Genomic DNA, 18,463 nt, shown 5'->3' on the forward strand with positions numbered 1-18,463 from the left:
ATTGACTCACTTTGACTCGGCACGGGTTTTAAGAAATGTAATGAAAAATGAGTTGAAAAAGTTGGTGGGATGTGAGTCCTATTTTTAAAGTATTTGTTTTATAATAAAATGTGAGTATGAATGAATTAGTGGAATATGATACCTATACCAAAAATGGTAAAAAGTGAAGTGCGTCAAACTTTCAGGGACATAGGTAATATTAATTCTATAATAAAATGTGAGTAGAATGAGTTAGTGGAATGTGAGTCCATTATCAAAAGTAGTACTCCCTCCCAGTGGCGTATACACGCTGGAACAAGGGGGTACAATGTAACCCCGAAATTTTATGTATTAATATATTATTGGGATATTGGCATCTAATATCACGAAACTTTCAAAAAGTTGGGTTTTTCCTACAAACTTTAAAATTGGCAAATAATATCACGAACTTTACCTAGGATTTGTTTTTTCCCACGAATGAAAAATTTCATGTTATTTTAATATATTGAAGAACAATTTTTGAGGGTGTGCTTCAAGAAAAACTATCTTCAAATATTGAAAAACTTGAAACTTTCGAAATTGTTGTCGAGAAATTACGAAAAAAAATGGGTATCATAGTATTATTTGTGGGAATTTTTTCATTCGTGGGAAAAAACAAACACGTGGTAAAGTTCGTGATATTATTTGCCAATTTTAAAGTTCGTGGGAAAAATCCAACTTTTTGAAAGTTTCGTGATATTAGATGCCAATATTCCTATATTATTTAGTCCTATTATAACAAAATCCATCAGTGGCCTAGTGGTAAGTTGGGTCTTCCTTCAAGCCAGAGGTCTGAGTTCAAAACCTCTGAGCACATAATTCAATTTTACGTGAACTTTCTCTTCTCCAAATTAACTTTGTTTTAATCTATATCACCTCTAATAAATTTTATTTTGTTCTCATTTCATATTAAAGTTTCATTAATTTCATTAATTATTTTGTTTTTAACAAATACATTTATTAGTTTAACCACTAACTTGCTCTTTTATAAGTTAATTTTGTATTCTTTCATATTCAATTTTCATTAACTATTTTTAATAGATACTAAGGCTAATATAAAGTATATTTTTTTTTCGTTTAAAAAAAACTCCATATTTATTAAACTAACCTTCTCATTATATTCATATTTATATTATATATTGCTAATTAGCAAAACATGGATATTTGTATTTCAAATGTATAATTTACGTGATACTATAAAATACTTTATTTTTATTTAAAATGAAGTTTTTTGAAATAAAAAAATAACGATAAAGATTTTAATTAAAAAGATAAAATAATTGTAAAAACGTAACAACGAAAACAAAAAAAAAATTAGAAACATTTTGAAATTTTAAGTCGTAATTATTTTTTGCAACCCCAAATCGAAAATCCTGGATACACCACTGCAGTATTTGACCCGACACGAGTTTTAAGAAATATAATAGAAAGTGGGTTGAAAAAGTTGGGGATATTTGGGTCCTACTTTTATATACTCTCTCGTCCCATTAAATATGCAACATTTGAGAATCGACATGAGTTTTTATTTAATGTTGTTTTGTGAGTTAATGAAGAGAGGTAAAATAAGAGAGGTGAAAAAGTAGAGGTAGAGATGTTTCCATTTTAGGAAACGTTTCATTTTCAATGGGACAAACTAACAAGAAAAATGTTTCATTTCTAATAGGACAGAAGGAGTAATTGTATTATAATAAAATGTGAGTGTGAATGAGTCTGAAAATAGTAAAGTGAAAGGTGACAAATTTTTAGGGAATGACGAAAAAGGAAATAAGTGACAAATTTTCAAGGATGGGGGAGTAAAAAGTAAGGGTCTCAATTAATTGGGGACGAACGAAAAAGAAAATTGGTGCTAATTAATGGGGGGAACGAGGGAGAAGTATAATAAAACAAAATCATTTGAGAGAGAAGCATGTGGTAGGAATAAACGAGATGGTTATAAGTGGTGTATGAGCAGAACAACTGTATTCCAATCCAAGTATGATTTATCAAAGATTTTTTGTGGGGTTGTTGGTGTTGTTGATCCAGGCAAATCTAATAGCCTTGGGCCAACCTAATTGCGGCAATTACACCAGCGACAGCGCATACAGAGCTAATCTCAACGCCACTCTCTCTTCTCTCTCAACAAACATCGGCAACGATGGCTTCTACAACGCCTCAACCGGGAAGGGACCCGACAGAGCCAACGCCGTCGTCCTATGCAAGGGCGACCTCCAACTCAACGAGTGCCGCGAATGCGTGAAAGAAGCCGGAGCCGCTGTCATGGAATCGTGTCCGGTTGCGAAGCAGAACATATACTTGGGTGAATTATGCACTTTGCGGTACTCGAACGAATCCTTCCGCGGGACTCTGGCGACTCTTCCCAGATACTTCGTCTATAGTGACGAGAACGTGACGAGTCCAGAGCAGTTTAAGAAGGATCTGAGGAACCTGCTCGATGATCTTCGGGGACGAGCCGCTGGGGGCTCGTCCACGAGGAAGGTGGCTGCTGGGAACGCAACTGCACCCGATTTCCAAACTATTTTTGGATTAGTTCAGTGCACGCCGGATTTGTCAACCGAGGATTGTACTAGTTGTTTAATTGGTGCCATTTTATATATACCGCTATGCTGTGAGGAGAGTATGCCCACCGGGGGTGCAATCTACGTGCCCAGTTGCAATATTCGTTACAAGACCATTCCATTTTTCAATACAACTAGACTTCAGGAGCTAGAGTTTGTCCCTCCACCTCCGTCCCCTCCTCCTATTCTTGAGCCGCCTCCTCCTATTCTTGAGCCGCCTCCACAGTTATCGCCGCCAGGTAGTTATAACTGTCTACCTTCTGTTATAAATTGTTAGTATGCCTTGAATCTGTATAGGATTAGTTTTCCTAATTGGGATATGATTATGTTTCCTAGGCCCAGTCTGTCTCATGTGTGCCTATTTATATGGGAGTAGAACACATAATCTTTGATCTGAAATCAAATTAGATCCAATCTGTAGCCACAATCTGAAAACACTCTGAATAATATCTGTTCTTCGTTTCTGCCTGTGGACGTAGCCAACACAATGTTGGTGAACCACGTAAATTTTTACGTTTTGTTTTCGCCTTTTCGGTGTTGTTCAGCTGACATGAATTTGGACTTGTTCATGGTTACGTAAGGCAACTCGTATCGCTACAAAAAATAGGTGGTTTACCGATGGAATGACCGTAGCCGTCGCTAAAAAGAAATTACCAAAATTTCAGTCGGTTTACTGATAGAAAAATAGGAATCACCCACAAAAATTTACGTCGGTACAATTGTTGTTTTTGTGGGTTTATGATAGACTAGTAATTTCAAAAATTTTACCGCTCATTGTTTGATATTGTTATTTATTATGCTAGTAGTTTTTTAGGATCTGAATTCTCGTGATTGGATTTATAAATCAGATTTGATCTCAATTCTTGTATTTTGGTTTATAAAATTTTTTGTCTGAATTCTCATGTTTGGATTTATAGATCAAATGAGCTCTATTAAGTTTGGCCTGAATTCTTGAGTTTGGGTTTAGATCAAATGAGCTCTGTGAAATCTTGCGTGTGGCATATAACATTTATTATTATATGATATTATGATTATACTATTTTGAAGTCATTTGTTGATTTGGTGAGTCTGTATATGTTTAATTTTTATATAGATGGAATTACCATCTCGGGCCAATGGAATCAAGACATTATTTTTCTTGGTTTTTTGTAGGAAAGAAAAATGGAAGCACGACTCAAACTATTGTCATAGTAATAGTTGTCGTTGTTGCGTGCTTGATAGTGGCTTTATCAGCTATCATCTTTCTGAGAATGAGAAAGAAACATAAACCAACGAAAATTCATCAAAGTAAGTTGCTCAACATTGTTACACACTACATGCTTTAATTCTCAGTACGTTGGGACTCAAATGTTTGTTCATAATTTCTTAAAGGCGACATTAGCACAGTCGAGTCTGTGCAGTATACTTTCAGCACAATCAAAGCAGCAACAAATGATTTCTCTAATCATAATAAGTTGGGTCAAGGCGGATTTGGGGCTGTTTACAAGGTAGATATTCTCCATATAAATAGATCACAGCAAGAGTGATTGTGTAACAAATTCAAAATATAAAGACAATTATTTTGTCGTGTCATAATTTCAGGGGGAACTACCAAATGGTCAAGAAATTGCAGTGAAAAGATTATCTAGGAATTCCGGGCAGGGCGATATCGAATTCAAGAATGAGGTTCTCTTATTGGCTAAGCTTCAACACAGGAATCTGGTTAGACTAATGGGTTTCGCCTTAGAAGGAATGGAGAAGCTGCTAGTATATGAATTTGTTCAAAATGCAAGTTTGGATAAATTCATATTCGGTAACATTTAGCCTTAATCTACTTACCTAATGACATAAGAACATAAGCTAATTAACACATTTTCATTTGGACATTTAGACTCCGTTAGGCGTTCATATTTGGATTGGGATGCACGTTACAAGATCATAGGGGGTATTGCAAGGGGAATCCTCTACTTGCACGAAGATTCTCGTCTCAAAATCATTCACCGTGATTTAAAAGTGAGTAATATACTTCTAGACAGTGAGATGAGACCAAAGATTGCTGACTTTGGTATGGCGAGATTGTTCGGACAAGATGAAACGCATGCAAATACAAGACGAATTGCGGGAACATAGTAAGTTAGACAATTTAAACACTTTTATTGAGTTTTAAGAATATTAAAATCTGTAAAACTGCAGCGGATATATGCCACCAGAGTACCTTAGACATGGCCAGTTCTCAATCAAGTCCGACGTCTACAGCTTTGGAGTACTAGTCATTGAAATCATCAGCGGCCATAGAAATTATGGTTTTCAAAGCGAGGATGGCACCCTAGGGGACCTTATGAGCTTCGTAAGTACTACAAAGCAAATAACATTGTTAATGTCCACTTAATTATAATTAGTGGTTGAAAATGGGAAAATTTATGTGCAGGCATGGAAATGTTGGCAAGAAGGAAGAGGTGAAGAAGTGGTGGAGCCATTTTTGAGAAATGGTTCGGGTTCGACAAATGAAATGCTGAGATGCATCCATATTGGTTTGCTGTGTGTTCAGGAAAATGCAGCGGATCGACCAACCATGGCTTCTGTGATGCTTATGTTGAGTAGCTTCTCCATGACCCTAAATATACCTTTGGAGCCTGCATTTTATTCTAACGGTGGTGGTGGTGGTGGTGGTGGTGGTTGTGAGGTTTTGAGGATTGGTTCCTCAAGAAATCAAGCTTCCATTACTGACTTACAACCACGCTGAGTCCCTAAAAAACTGTGTTTTTATTCTATTTTTCTTCTTCACTAGTTGCAATGTTAGTTTATTTATTCACATATTTTCTACTCCTTCGCCCCCTATACGTGTCTCACTTTGATCCGATTTGAGTTTAAAAATATAAAGAAAATTGGGTTGAAAAAGTTAGTGAAATGTGTATAAAATGAGTTAGTATAATGTGGGGTCCGGGTCAAAAATTGGGACACATAATGAGGGATGGAGGAGTACATTTTATTTGTCTTTTAAATTTTTCTCTCTATGTTTAATGTATTTGAGTTAATTTTAGAATTAGTTTCTCAACAATAGTGTTCGCACCTTTTTGTCATTGAAATAAGAAAAATCATGTTTCACGAACTTGAACGTCAAAAATCACGTTTGAAGTGTCTCGTAGGATTATTTTTCCCTTGAAGTCATGAAGAGTGTATGAATAATTTAATTCAGTGCTTTATTTTATAGAGTTAATAAATGTCAATTTTATCATCATTGCATTGTTCAATTATTATTTATACATATGTAAAAGGCGAGTTTTGGCCATTATTTTAAATGTTTATAAGTTTGGGTAACATCTTGAAAATTTAGGAATTTTGGGTGATGGATGTAAAAGGTTTCGTAACGTTTTAATAAAATCACATAATAACTCCCTAAAGTAAATGCCATTTATAAAATAGTGTAGGCATATATAGCTACCGATAGTGTGCGGAAAATATTAAAATTAATGACTTTTGAAATCTATGGCCAAATAATGTAACCACATATGTAACGGCCGATGATGGTGTGATTATGGTATAGCTATGTCATTAAATTTAATGATTTATGAGGAGTTTTCAACTTATGCGTTTTTTAACATTTCAAACCTACGACTAAATGTATCCATTGATTAAATCATAAATTAATATTCATTTTAATTATTATTGATTACCTAGAAAATGCATTTTTGTTTCTACAATGTACAGTGAAATTTAAAAGGTTTTAGAAATTATTGGTAGCCTTTAGTTTTTGTCTATAAATACATGTTTTTTCGTTGTAGAATTATCTTTTCAGTGCAAACATTAAATAAATTTTAAAATTGCTTCCTCAAGGGATTCAACTTCAGCAGTCGACGACGGGAGCTCTTTTGCAACGTTTAATGGAGTCGGAGGCGATGGAGATATAGTCCTGTAAAAGGCAAAGAGCTGAAGATGCGAGTCGGAGGCTATGGAGATAGGGTCGTGTAAGAGAGGTGAAAAGAAAATAGAACTTTTAAATTTTATTTTAAGATCATTCCCTATTTGAGTGTTTTAGTTCATAATTAAGTTTTTTCCTAATGTTATTATTTTTTATTTTTTGTTAATTTTGTTTGAGTACTTTCTATCTTAGCTATGATAGTTATTTTTTCTCGAATAAAGAAATAGTAGAAGCTGACTATCTATAACATTTGGAAGCTAAAATTGTACATTTATCGCCAACTTTATTACTACCATAGGTTTCATGCAAAGAAAACACTCAAACTCAACGAAATGGCGAAAGGAAGCAAAGATGATGAAGAACGTAAAATATCACTTTTTTTTGCGCACGCACATAAATCATCAGTTTGGAGATTAAGGAGGAAAATAAGGTTGAGGTAAAGAGTCAACGATAGTTCCATATGATTTATGCAAAGAAAACACCCTAAGTCAACGAAATGGCGAAAGGGAGCAAAGAAGATGAAGAACATAAAATATCACATTCTTTATGCGCACGTACATAAATCATCAAATTGGAAACTAAAGAGGAAAATAAGGCTGAGATACAGAGTCAACGATAGTTTAGGCCTTTTGGGTATAAATAAGTAGGGGAAAAGTTACAACACACTAATGATGGTGAGTGTTTTGTTGAGTTTTTGTTTTACTTTTTAATTTTCTTTATTTTATTAGATTTATATACTCTTGGTATATATTTATATTTTTTTAATCTTATGTAATGATATTATCACTTATTTTATTTTATTTATTCATGCTATCAAAATAAGAGTAAAAAATATTCTAAGTCGTGCATAGCGCGTGGGTTAATACTAGTTTAATTTAAATACTTAGTCCTTATAACATATACCCCAACTTCCTCGTTGTGAAATCAGGCCAAAAATATTTGTTCGGGTTTGTTCTTGCTCTATTTTAACTAGAAATCAAAATGATAAGAGGGATTTATATTTAGGGCTCAAACTTACTTAACTTTTATTTATATTCTTATATACATTCACACTGAAAATCATAGTTTTTCTCTAAATTTTCTCATTTTATTATATATAGACTATAGTAGTTTATCTTAAAATTTCTTGTCATAATGATTTTTCATATATAGGCCCTAGCATCAACAGGATGCTTCTTAATAAACACTCCAATCTTATTCATTCCACGCCCAAGTCTATATACACTCAGGTCAATTTATTCTATAATTTTTAATTTTTTCCATAATTAATTTCCTTGGTCTCTTGCTATTTCATGGCATCTTCCTTCCTTTGTCAAAATACTCTCCGGTCTTAGTCATTCAGTCCGCGCGCTAATCATGGTTGTCTTACACTTTCATTATACTTTATGTAATTATCACTCCTTATAATCTGTTTTAACTTTTAAACAACCAATGCAACTCACAAGTCACAATTTGTTTTCTACGGGCATGTTCAGTGTTTATGTAATTATTACTCCTTAGAATTGAGGAGGTTTGCCACCAAATGTGAGTTCACTTACATTGTTCGGTGTTTATTAAATGACAAAAACACCCTTTACCTTAATATGGAGTAGTACTAATTTAATCTTAATCATGGAAAGACAAAAACACCCTTTATAACTTTTTTCATAAACCAATGAGAGAGAGGGGGGAAAGTCGGAAATGAAAAATTGAAAGAGGTAATGAAGGAAAAGTAATTTCATTTCTGGGTGTGCTTCCCTATGCAGTTTCAAATATCATCAGATTTAATTTCAACCCAAAACCAAGTGGAACAGTGTGGTCCTATAATTGTAAAAACACTTGAAGTTTATGTATTCGTATTGTGTTTTTGTATCATGTCAACATTGTTTTCGAAGGAATTTTTAGTTTAAATTATTTAGAGATTCAACTAGCGTATGATCAAAATTTCAGCTCAAAAATATGTCAATAAATCATTTCGATCAAATATGGAAAAAACACAAAAAAGAAAAGTTGAGATAAACACGTGGCATGATAAATATTTGTAACATCACTTTCACATCAAAGCATATAGTTAGGACATAGTCCATATTTAAACAGAAAGTCCACCTCATTTGTTTAGTTCCTAAACTTTGATTTTTTTTTCTTTTTGATCTTACTTCGCTCGCAAAAATAACCATTTTACAATAAAATAATAACATTCAACTAGACCTGTGAGGACGTGTGAGGACTGGTATATATAGATAATCTCTAATTGTATCTCTGATTAATGTTTGTTCAAGCCAGATTTTATGCAACGGATTGTGAAGAAAGAAATCAGGCGATATAAATCTCTTGAGGAGAATTTGGGCTTCCCATAAGTAGGCTAATAGATTGGGCTAGAAAATGTTTCAATTCCCTCGTGTAAGCTGATAGGCCCAAAGTTAAAATTTAATGTATTTCTCTTTTTTTTCTTTTTTTCTTTTTTTTAATCTTCAATAAAAACATATCTCATTCTTTTGCATCTTTCTCGTCAGTCGCGTAATCCGGAAAATAAAAAGTGGTTACCCAAATAAAGATCAGACTAAAAAAATTCATATCCCTTGGTATTTCGGAAATCTTTATCGTCAATCAAATAAAACCTAAAAGAACATAAGCTCTTAGATAAAACTAATCCATAAATTGTCAATACAAAACAAGATGATATTTGGCTAAAAGTTCGACCTTCTTCCAAGAACAATTTTTTTTTTTAAAAAAGAAGAAAAATCGTCGCGTCACATTTTAGGACTCATCATCTTTCATCTTATTTCTCTAACTTTTATTTATATGCTTTAATTAATTCCAATCACACTAAAAATCATCGTTTTTCTTTAAATTTTCTCATTTTATTTTATATGTAGTCTATTTCCAATTTCCTTTTCATAATAAATTTTCATAACCTACTTGGAGGTTGAATCAACTGACACTATTATGCCAAAATCCACTCCAGTCTCTATTTAATAGCCAACTTTTAATTAGGGATTAGATGTAATACCATGATAAATTATAAGCAGATATTTTTAATTGTTTGATATCATATTTAAGCTTAACTCAAAGTCCAATATAAGACAAAGACCCTACCCAATCTTGCCATAATTAAAACTTTAACCATGTTTATGTAATCCACTAATTTGTCAAGTTAAGCCACTATTATTTAATACTACTATACAAATTTTGATATTTTCTTTTCTATCAAACTATTACGAAAAAAATCTTATCTCTTCGTATCTTAACATGAAGCCCGTATTTCTTTTCTTGTTTTACATATCTTCTCATCTCACACCTTTCTTATCAAACGGGTCCCTATTATATAGTACTCCACTACTCCTTTTGCTAGGACATTTCTTGGCTTCTTCCTTGGAATGAGATCCCCTGCTGTGGCAAAATGCCACAGCAGGGGGTGCTCCCCCTGCTGTGGTGAATCAAACCCTTCATTTGTAAAATGAAAAAAAATATTATAAGTATATGAAATTAATTAATGGTGAAGATCACCACAACACCCCCTGCTGTGACATTTTGCACAGCAGGGGATCCCATTCCTTCTTCCTTCCTTGGTTAGAATCCACTCTAGTCTCGTTCATTCAGTTCTCACGCCCAAGTCATGGTCGTCTATTACACTTTCAGAGCATCCACAATAGCGGCTAGCCGATTCGCGTCGCTAGCCGGTCGGCTAGCCAAACTATTGGAATCGGCCAGCTGCGAATCGGCGAAAAAATCGGCGTGGGCTAGCCGATTTGAGGGCGTTGGCCGATGCGCTGGCCGCCATTGTGGAGTGCTGATCGGCCAACGCCCATTTTTCGTTTTTTTTGAAAATTTTTGAAAACCTATATATACGCGATTTTAGTTTCATTTTATCCGGTTGCATTTTTTTTTGTATTTTTTTATGCATTTTTTATTGCATTTTTAATGTACTTTTTTTATGAATTTTTTTTAATTATGTAATTTCTAAATGTATTTTTTTATTCAAGGCATACTAACATTTTTTAATGTATTTTTTTCATTAATTAGTGAGGAGTAGAGTGGGGCGGTGGCCGTGTGTGGAAGCCCAAATTTTTTTTATTATGAATTTTTTTTATTTTTAGTTAATGTACTTTTTTTTATTTAAATAAAATTAACGAATTTTTCCCGTATATGTGTCATAAATTTAATTCCGTATTTTGTGTTTAATTCCGTAAATGTAGTTGTTTTTGAATTATTTTTATTGCGGCTGGCCTTAGGCTAGCCTATTTGAGTAAAAAATCCTGATGTGGCAGGTGGATTTTTAGTGCTGATGATGTGGCAAAGAGAGAGTGGCTGGCCTATGGTTGATCTATGGCTGACCTATTCTTATTGTGGATGCTCTCACTCCGCTTTCTGTAATTATTATTATACTATTGATCAATGGCAAATACAAGATTTTTCGCATGAGGGTACGAAAAATACTTATAGGACTGACTCGGAACTTCAAAATCTAACCAATTCCTTTTCATTTTTAAAAAAAAAACTAATTACTCACTCTGTCCCTCAGTAATTATCCACTTCGATTTCGGCACAAGTTTTTGGGGTACAATCATGCCCCCTTGCTCCCATGTGGCTCCGCCATTGCTATTGATAATGATTTCAAAGTGAATATAAACACTAAACCAAATAAACAATGTGTGTAATAGTAGCCTGTATTCAGTTAGCATGACTTATCAAAGATTGCTGTCGTCGTCGTTCCTCCTGTTGTTGTGGACTCGTGCCCGGCTCAGAAACAGGCAGTCTTCAGGGATGATTTCTGCACTCTGCGATACTCGAATGCTACTGTCTACGGGACTCTGGCGACTAGCCCCGTATACTACTTGATGAATACACAGAACGTGACGAGTCAATGGCAGTTTAGGAAGTCTCAAAGAGCGTTGCTCCATGATCTTCGGGGACGAGTCGCTGCTGGCTCATCTATGAGGAAGGTGGCGGCTGGGAATTCAACTAGACCTGATTCTCAAATGATTTTCGGGTTAGTTCAGTGCTCCCCGGATTTGACATCCGAGGATTGTAATAATTGTTTGGTTGATACTATTTATGTAACAGCCCGGATTTCTAGGGTACAATAACTACGGGGGCTGCTACCAAAGCGGACTTAAAAGCACCAAGAATAAAGCCTAGGGTTTCAATTAAAGAGGTTTGACCAAGGTATTGAACGAACTACTAGGAATTTAGTCAACGATTAAATCGAGAGAAATAAATGAAGGATGAATATTATAACTGTGATAAAAAACAAGGGTTCAACATAATTCCAACGAAAACCACAACAAGTCTCAAACACCGAATTCAAAAGGAATAAGCTCAAAGTAACCAAGTGATGCTAAAGTGTTCAAAGATTCAGCGGAAAAAAGCCAAGAGAAAGTGGAGCCATGTATGAAGACATAACTACACTCGATTGTTCAAAATAACCATCTTAATTAATTAATGTGCTCAACACCCGCCACCGCTCGTCGCCATTCAACCTGCACATAAGGAAAACACATGCAGGGCTGAGTATTTTGAAATACTCAGTGAGCTCGTTGCCAAAACATTTTACAAGTTATGACACCCTTACCATAGTGAACTCGAGGTTTTACACTTTTCAAAATAAATGTTCAACGAGTATCACAAAAATATTTCCATAATTGGCCAATCAAACAATCCCCCATTTTCTCATCAAATTCCACAATCACAGTCATATCCATGGTGCGACGAAAGTGTGGCCACACTTTTCGCCCACGAGACCGGCCGACTAGCAAGGACGGCTCCCGATCCCCACGTGTACACAGCCTGGTAGGGTTTGCGGCCCGTACTCGGACCCGAATTCGTATAACATATCCACAGCCCTAACCCAATGGAGCGAACTCACAAACTAGGCATCGGGCGCACAATATCACAACAAAACAAACATAGGCATGGCATAACAGTTAAACCACCCTTATAACACCAATCAATATTTTTTGCAAGAAGTAAAAGAGTTTAAGAATAAAGCCTACCTCGACTGCTTAGATTTCAAGTAGTTTTGCTTTTCCGTTATCCGGCTTCGCAACCAAAGTTTCACCTTTTAATCACATAGACACATATCACGAATAACACTACTCTTACTCATGCATGCCTCAATACTTTTCCCTTTTCCCAACGATTTATCTTATCATTACTAATCAATAAAAATCATGTTTATCACACAAGAATATTTAGCCATCAAACACACTACACAAACACAACACACACACACACGCCACGCATACACACACACGCCAAACACATACACACCACACACATGTAACATATTCCCACATCCCTTTTATCCCACTTTCACTCAACCAAGATGCATGAGGGTTCAAGAAGACCGATTAATCGGTTAGAAAGAAGAGGAGTCGAGTAGAAACGAAGAAGATGAATATAAAATACCTTATGAGAAAAACGATCGGTAGAAATTAAGCATTAGCCTTGGTTCTTCAAGATTCTTGGATTGAACTTCAGTTCTTCTTCAAAAGATGACAAAAATATTGGAGAATGGAAGAAAAATTGGAGAGAGTGGGAGAGAGGAGAGGGGCGAAATTTATTGGGGCAAGGGTTAGGGGTTCTCTTATTTATAGTGCTCAACAAGATCTTTAGGTAATTAAAATAGAATATTTGGTAAGATTTTATTCTCCACAATTAAATAAATAAATATTGTGAGGTAGGGAAGAAGAATTAACAAAAATAGACTAGGGTATCAAGGCATGTAATTTTCGAAATATATGGCTCCCAATTAGCCAAGATTTTGTTTTGGTATATTTTACGGAGTAGAATAAAATATCACGGAGAAAAATAAAATATTAAATCACCCACTTAGAGATTGGAAATAGGCGTGTAGTATGGTTGATATATAAGGAATGGATTTTTTTTTATATTAACTAAAATAAGATATGGCAAGATATATTGAGGTATGGAAAGATTTGGTAGAATATTTAAATTCTAGGTATGGAAGGAAATCAATAAGGGATCAATTAAAAATGAAATAAATTCCTCCTTCCCAAAGCTAGGTGATTTTCGAAAATCACCTTAATATTAATAGGGCTCGATTTTTCCCATTAAGAAATAGGGAAATAATTGGGTTTTGGATTTATTTCGGATAAATATGCCAAGAATTAAATTAAATCCGGAAAAAAATAGAATTCCTTCTCCAAAAGTCCAAAGGTTCGAAAATCTCACTATTTAGGTGGCTAGTATTTATGGAAAATTTTCCCAAATATTCTCACTCACCCTTAAACAAATAATTCACCTCATAATTTAATAAATCACATGCCACTTCACATAGTCAACAAGTTTGACTTTTCAAACTTCCCGGTCAAAGAAACTCATGCAATAAATTCATTTATCAAAATAATTCACATCTCACATCTCCCACGTCATCAATAATAAATTTTAGGGCTCTAAAATTAGGGTTCGGAAATTCGGGATGTTACAATTTCAGAAATACCGCTATGTTGTGATGGGTACAGAGGGGGAAGAGTACTCTGGCCCAGTTGCAATCTTCGTTACGAGACCACTCCATTTTTCAATGAAACTAGACTTCGGGAGCTAGAGGTTGTTCCTCCGCCTCCACCGTCAGGTAATCGTACTGTCTCCTCCTTCTGTTTAAAACTATGGTTAGATTCAGTTCAGGCGGTTAACCGAGAAGCCGTAACTCGGCGGTTACTGTTCCAAAATTTCCGGAACTGAAATTGTGCCGGAACCGCCGGTTCAGGGTTAATCTAGACCGGAATCGTGAAAAACCATTAAATCGAGCAGAACTTGAAAAAAAAAAACGCCGGAAAATGGTTGTTCGGAACAGTTAAAAATCTCCAGAAACCAGCGGTTCCGAACCAGAACCGTAAATGAGAAACACCCTTGAGGTTCGGTTCCGGTTCAACAATTTCTAAAACTGAAACCGGCGATTCCGAACCATCCTGAACTATAGGCATCTCTAGACTTCAGGGTGTAATTAGATGAGCCCTTGCGGGGGAAGGGGCGAAAAAACGATGAATAGATGCAAATTAGTTCAAGAGGTATGACTATTGTCATAACGCAAAAAAAGAGGGAAAGGATAACGAGGCATAGTGAATTGACAACAAACATCTCGGTGGTTGCACCTTCTTTCGGGAAGCCCTTTCTCAAAGCCCATGTCCAAATCTAGCATAAATAGATTCCGTATATTACGAAAAAGCAGTAGTATTTTTTCTATTGATAAAAATTTCCATTACACATTACTAGGTGTAGAGTCCACTATATGTATCATAGATCAATTTAGATAAATTTGTAGTACATGTTTATATGTGGCTAATTTTTATAGTGATTGAACTAGCATCTCGGTCCTCGAAACAATTGAATCAATACAATAGTTTTCTGGGTTTTTTTGCAGGAAAGAAAGATGGTAGCACAACTATTATCATGAGAGCATCCGCAACGCTGCCTCGTTGCGGCCTCGGTCTCGTCTCGACGAGATGAGACGGCATCGAGACAGCGTTGCGGCTCCCGTCTCGTCTCGACGAGACGAGATGTCTCGACGCCCGACGCGTCCCGGCGAGGCAAGCCTCGAGCTGGCGAGACACGCGCGCGGCGCCACGTGGCGCGCGCGGGCTGCTGGCGTGACGCCCACTCGCAGTGGGCGTCGGATTTATGACGTCATAATTCAATTTTTTTTAAAAAAAAATCAGATTTAAAAAAAAATTAAAATTAAAATTAAAAACGGTAATATGACCGTTGAACGGTCATATTTTTTATTTTTTTTTATTTTTTATTTTTTATATATTCTATATATACTCTTCTCCATTCTCCATTTTACACACAAACACACATCTATTCTCTCATCTCTCTTTCTTTCCTCTCCAATCACTTCTATAAAATCATTCCTTTATTTTTTTCTTCTCCCAAATTTAATCAATTATGGATCCATTTGAGCAAATGCGTCGAATAATGGAAGAATCGCTAGAAGAAGATCGACGTAGGGAGGAGGAAGCCGCCGCGCCTCCTAGGCGACGCCGGACATACATCCACCGTAACCGGGAGGAAGCCGCCGCAAGGTTGGAACGTGATTACTTCAGTCCGAATCCGGTGTGGGGAGATATCTACTTCCGTCGCCGTTTCCGTATACCACGCCCGCTATTTTTGCATATCGCGAATACATTGGCGGCACGAGAAGAGTTCTTCGAGAGAAGGGTTCGACGCCGTTGTTGGCCGTCCTAGCCACACGACGCTCCCGAGAAATGTACTGCGGCGATCCGTCGGCTTGCTAATGGACAAACGGCGGATGCGTTCGACGAATACCTGCACGTCGGAGAATCCACTGGGCGACTTTGTTTGTTGAACTTCTGCAAAGGCGTGCGGGCAGCCTTCACCGCCGAATTTCTGAAGAAGCCAACCACCGCAGATTGTCAGTTTCTGCTCCGTCTTCACGAACAAGTGCACGGATTCCCCGGGATGCTCGGGCGTGTCGATTACATGCATTGGCAATGGAAGAATTGCCCTGTGGCGTTGAGGGGGTCATACACGAGCGGCCACAAAGGCACCCACCCCACCGTTATACTCGAGGCCGTCGCCGACTACCGGCTATGGATTTGGCATGCATATTTCGGGGTCCCCGGCTCGAACAACGACATCAACGTGCTCAACAACTCCGACCTCTTCGCTGAAGTTCTGAATGGTAAAGCGCCGGCCATCAACTTCGTCGCTAACAATCGCCAGTATAAAATGGGGTACTATCTTGCCGACGACATCTATCCGAAGTGGCCAACCTTCGTGAAGACGTTCAACAGGCCTACGGACGAAAAGCAGTCTCTTTTTGCGCAGAAGCAAGAGTCTGCTCGCAAGGATGTGGAGAGAGCGTTCGGGGTTCTCCAAGCTCGATGGAACATTATCAAAGCCCCGGCTCGACAGGTGGTTTATGGAGAATATGGTCGACATCATGTATACGTGCATAATCTTGCACAACATGATTGTCGCCGACGAAGGACCTGAGGTGGGAAATTGGTTCGACCCTGAAACCCCGGGAAGCTCAACCGCAAGTAGTCCGCCTCGAACGGGAGTGCATCCGTCTTTGCAAGAGCGGTTGTCTATTCGGGTAAGGACACGTGATTCTACCGCCCACTCCAGGAGGATCTAATGGAGCACATTTGGGCAAAATTTGGCAACCGTTAGATGATCGTCACTAGAGAACTCCTTCTTCTGCTTCTTTGCCTCCATTTTTTTTTATTTGAGTTTAAGTGTGCAATTTGTAATTTCTAGTTTTTTAATTATGTCTTTTTTATTTTTTTAGGTATTTAAATTGTAATTTTATTTTATTTATAATGAAGTGTGTTTTTTATTAATTGAATTTGTTGGAATTAAAAATAAAAAATGAAATTGAATGAATAGTTAAGAGATGGTTAAGAGATGGAGGGATTCAGGTGCTGTCTCTTAGTTAAGAGATGAGCTGAAAAGTACAGTGGGGCCCATGAATAGTGAAGAGATGAGACGGTTAAAAGACGGATAAGAGATAGCGTTGCAGATGCCCTAATTGTGGTTGTAATTATTGTGTGCTTGATAGTGGGCGTATCAGCTATAATCTTTATAAGAAATTAAGAGAAAGTAACCAACATAAATTCCTCAAAGTAAGTCACTCAGCTTTTTTATACACACATGCTTTATAAATTTGTTTTAAGTATTGGACTCAAATGTTTCATCATAATTTATTGAAGCTATCGACGATATTAGCTCAGCCGAATCACTGCAGCATGCTTTCAGCACAATCAAAGCCGCAACCAATGATTTTTCTGATCACAATAAGTTGGGTCAGGGCGAATTTTGAATAGTTTACAATCAAAGTGAGAGTGTTACAAATTCAAATCTAAAGACAAATAATTTGTTATATCATAATTTCAGGGGAAATTTCCAAATGGCCAAGAAATTGCCGTGAAAAGATTGTCGAGGGATTCTGGGCAGGGGAATATGGAATTCTCGAATGAAGTTCTCTTATTGGCTAAACTTCAACACAAGAATTTTTAGTTAGACTATTGGGTTTCGCCTTAAAAGGAATGGAGAAGTTGCTAATATATGAATTTGTTCAAAATGCAAGCTTGGATAACTTCATATTCGGTAACATTCACCCTTAATTTACTTGCACACTACACATGACATAATGATATGTGACATATACGTATATAGTCTAACTCATTTGCAATGCGACATTCAGACTCAATCAAGCATTCAGAATTAGATTGAGATAGACGCTACAAGATCATAGGAGGTATTGCGAGGGGAATTCTGTACTTACACGAAGATTCTCGTCACAAGATCATTCACCGTGATTTAAAAGCCAGTAATATACTTCTAGACAGTGAGATGAGCCCCAAGATATCCGACTTTGGTATGGCGAGATTGTTTGGACAAGATGAAACGCAGGGAAATACAAGCAGAGTTGTGGGAACATAGTAAGTTACACAACTTAAACAGTTTTATTGAGTTACAAAGAGTACTAAAATCTATAAATTGCAGTGGATATATGCCACTAGAATACCTAATACAAGGCCAAATCTCAATCAAGTCGGATGTCTACAGCTTTGGAGTATTAGTCCTTGAAATCATCAGCGGCCGCAGAAATAATGGTTTTCGAAGCGGGGATGGCAGCGTAGGAGACCTCCTGAGCTAAATATGTATTAAGCATGCAACCTTTTTTGACACCCATTTATGTATACATAATGAGAAATTAATGTCACAGGCATGGAGAAGTTGGCAAGAAAGAAGAGGTGGAGAAGTGGTGGATCCATTTTTGCGGAATGCTTCGGGTTCGACAAATGAGATGCTGAGATGCATCCATATCGGTTTGTTGTGTGTTCAGGAAAATGCATCGGATCGGCCAACCATGGCTTCAGTGGTGCTTATGCTGAGTAGCTTCTCCATGACCCTAAATATACCTTCAGCGCCTGCATTTTATTCTACTGTTGGTTATAACTCGGATCAGTCTCATCGTTCTTTGCCAAATCAAGCCTCCATTACCGACTTACATCCACGCTGA

At 36.7% G+C, this 18,463-nt stretch overlaps 1 protein-coding gene and 1 pseudogene across 1 annotated transcript; both read left to right on the top strand.

Annotated features, from left to right (window-relative positions):
* Positions 1-1,992: 1,992 nt before the first annotated feature.
* Positions 1,993-5,454, top strand: LOC125188125 (cysteine-rich receptor-like protein kinase 44). The gene is made up of 7 exons (XM_048084872.1): positions 1,993-2,812; positions 3,726-3,860; positions 3,945-4,060; positions 4,155-4,365; positions 4,444-4,681; positions 4,746-4,899; positions 4,981-5,454. Exons 1-7 carry the CDS (start codon positions 1,993-1,995, stop codon positions 5,293-5,295), a joined length of 1,989 nt encoding a protein of 662 aa, XP_047940829.1. The 3' UTR covers positions 5,296-5,454.
* Positions 5,455-10,868: 5,414 nt separating this feature from the next.
* Positions 10,869-18,463, top strand: LOC125188134 (annotated as a pseudogene).

Source organism: Salvia hispanica, chromosome 1 (assembly GCF_023119035.1).
Source record: "Salvia hispanica cultivar TCC Black 2014 chromosome 1, UniMelb_Shisp_WGS_1.0, whole genome shotgun sequence".
NCBI classification, from domain to species: domain Eukaryota; kingdom Viridiplantae; phylum Streptophyta; class Magnoliopsida; order Lamiales; family Lamiaceae; genus Salvia; species Salvia hispanica.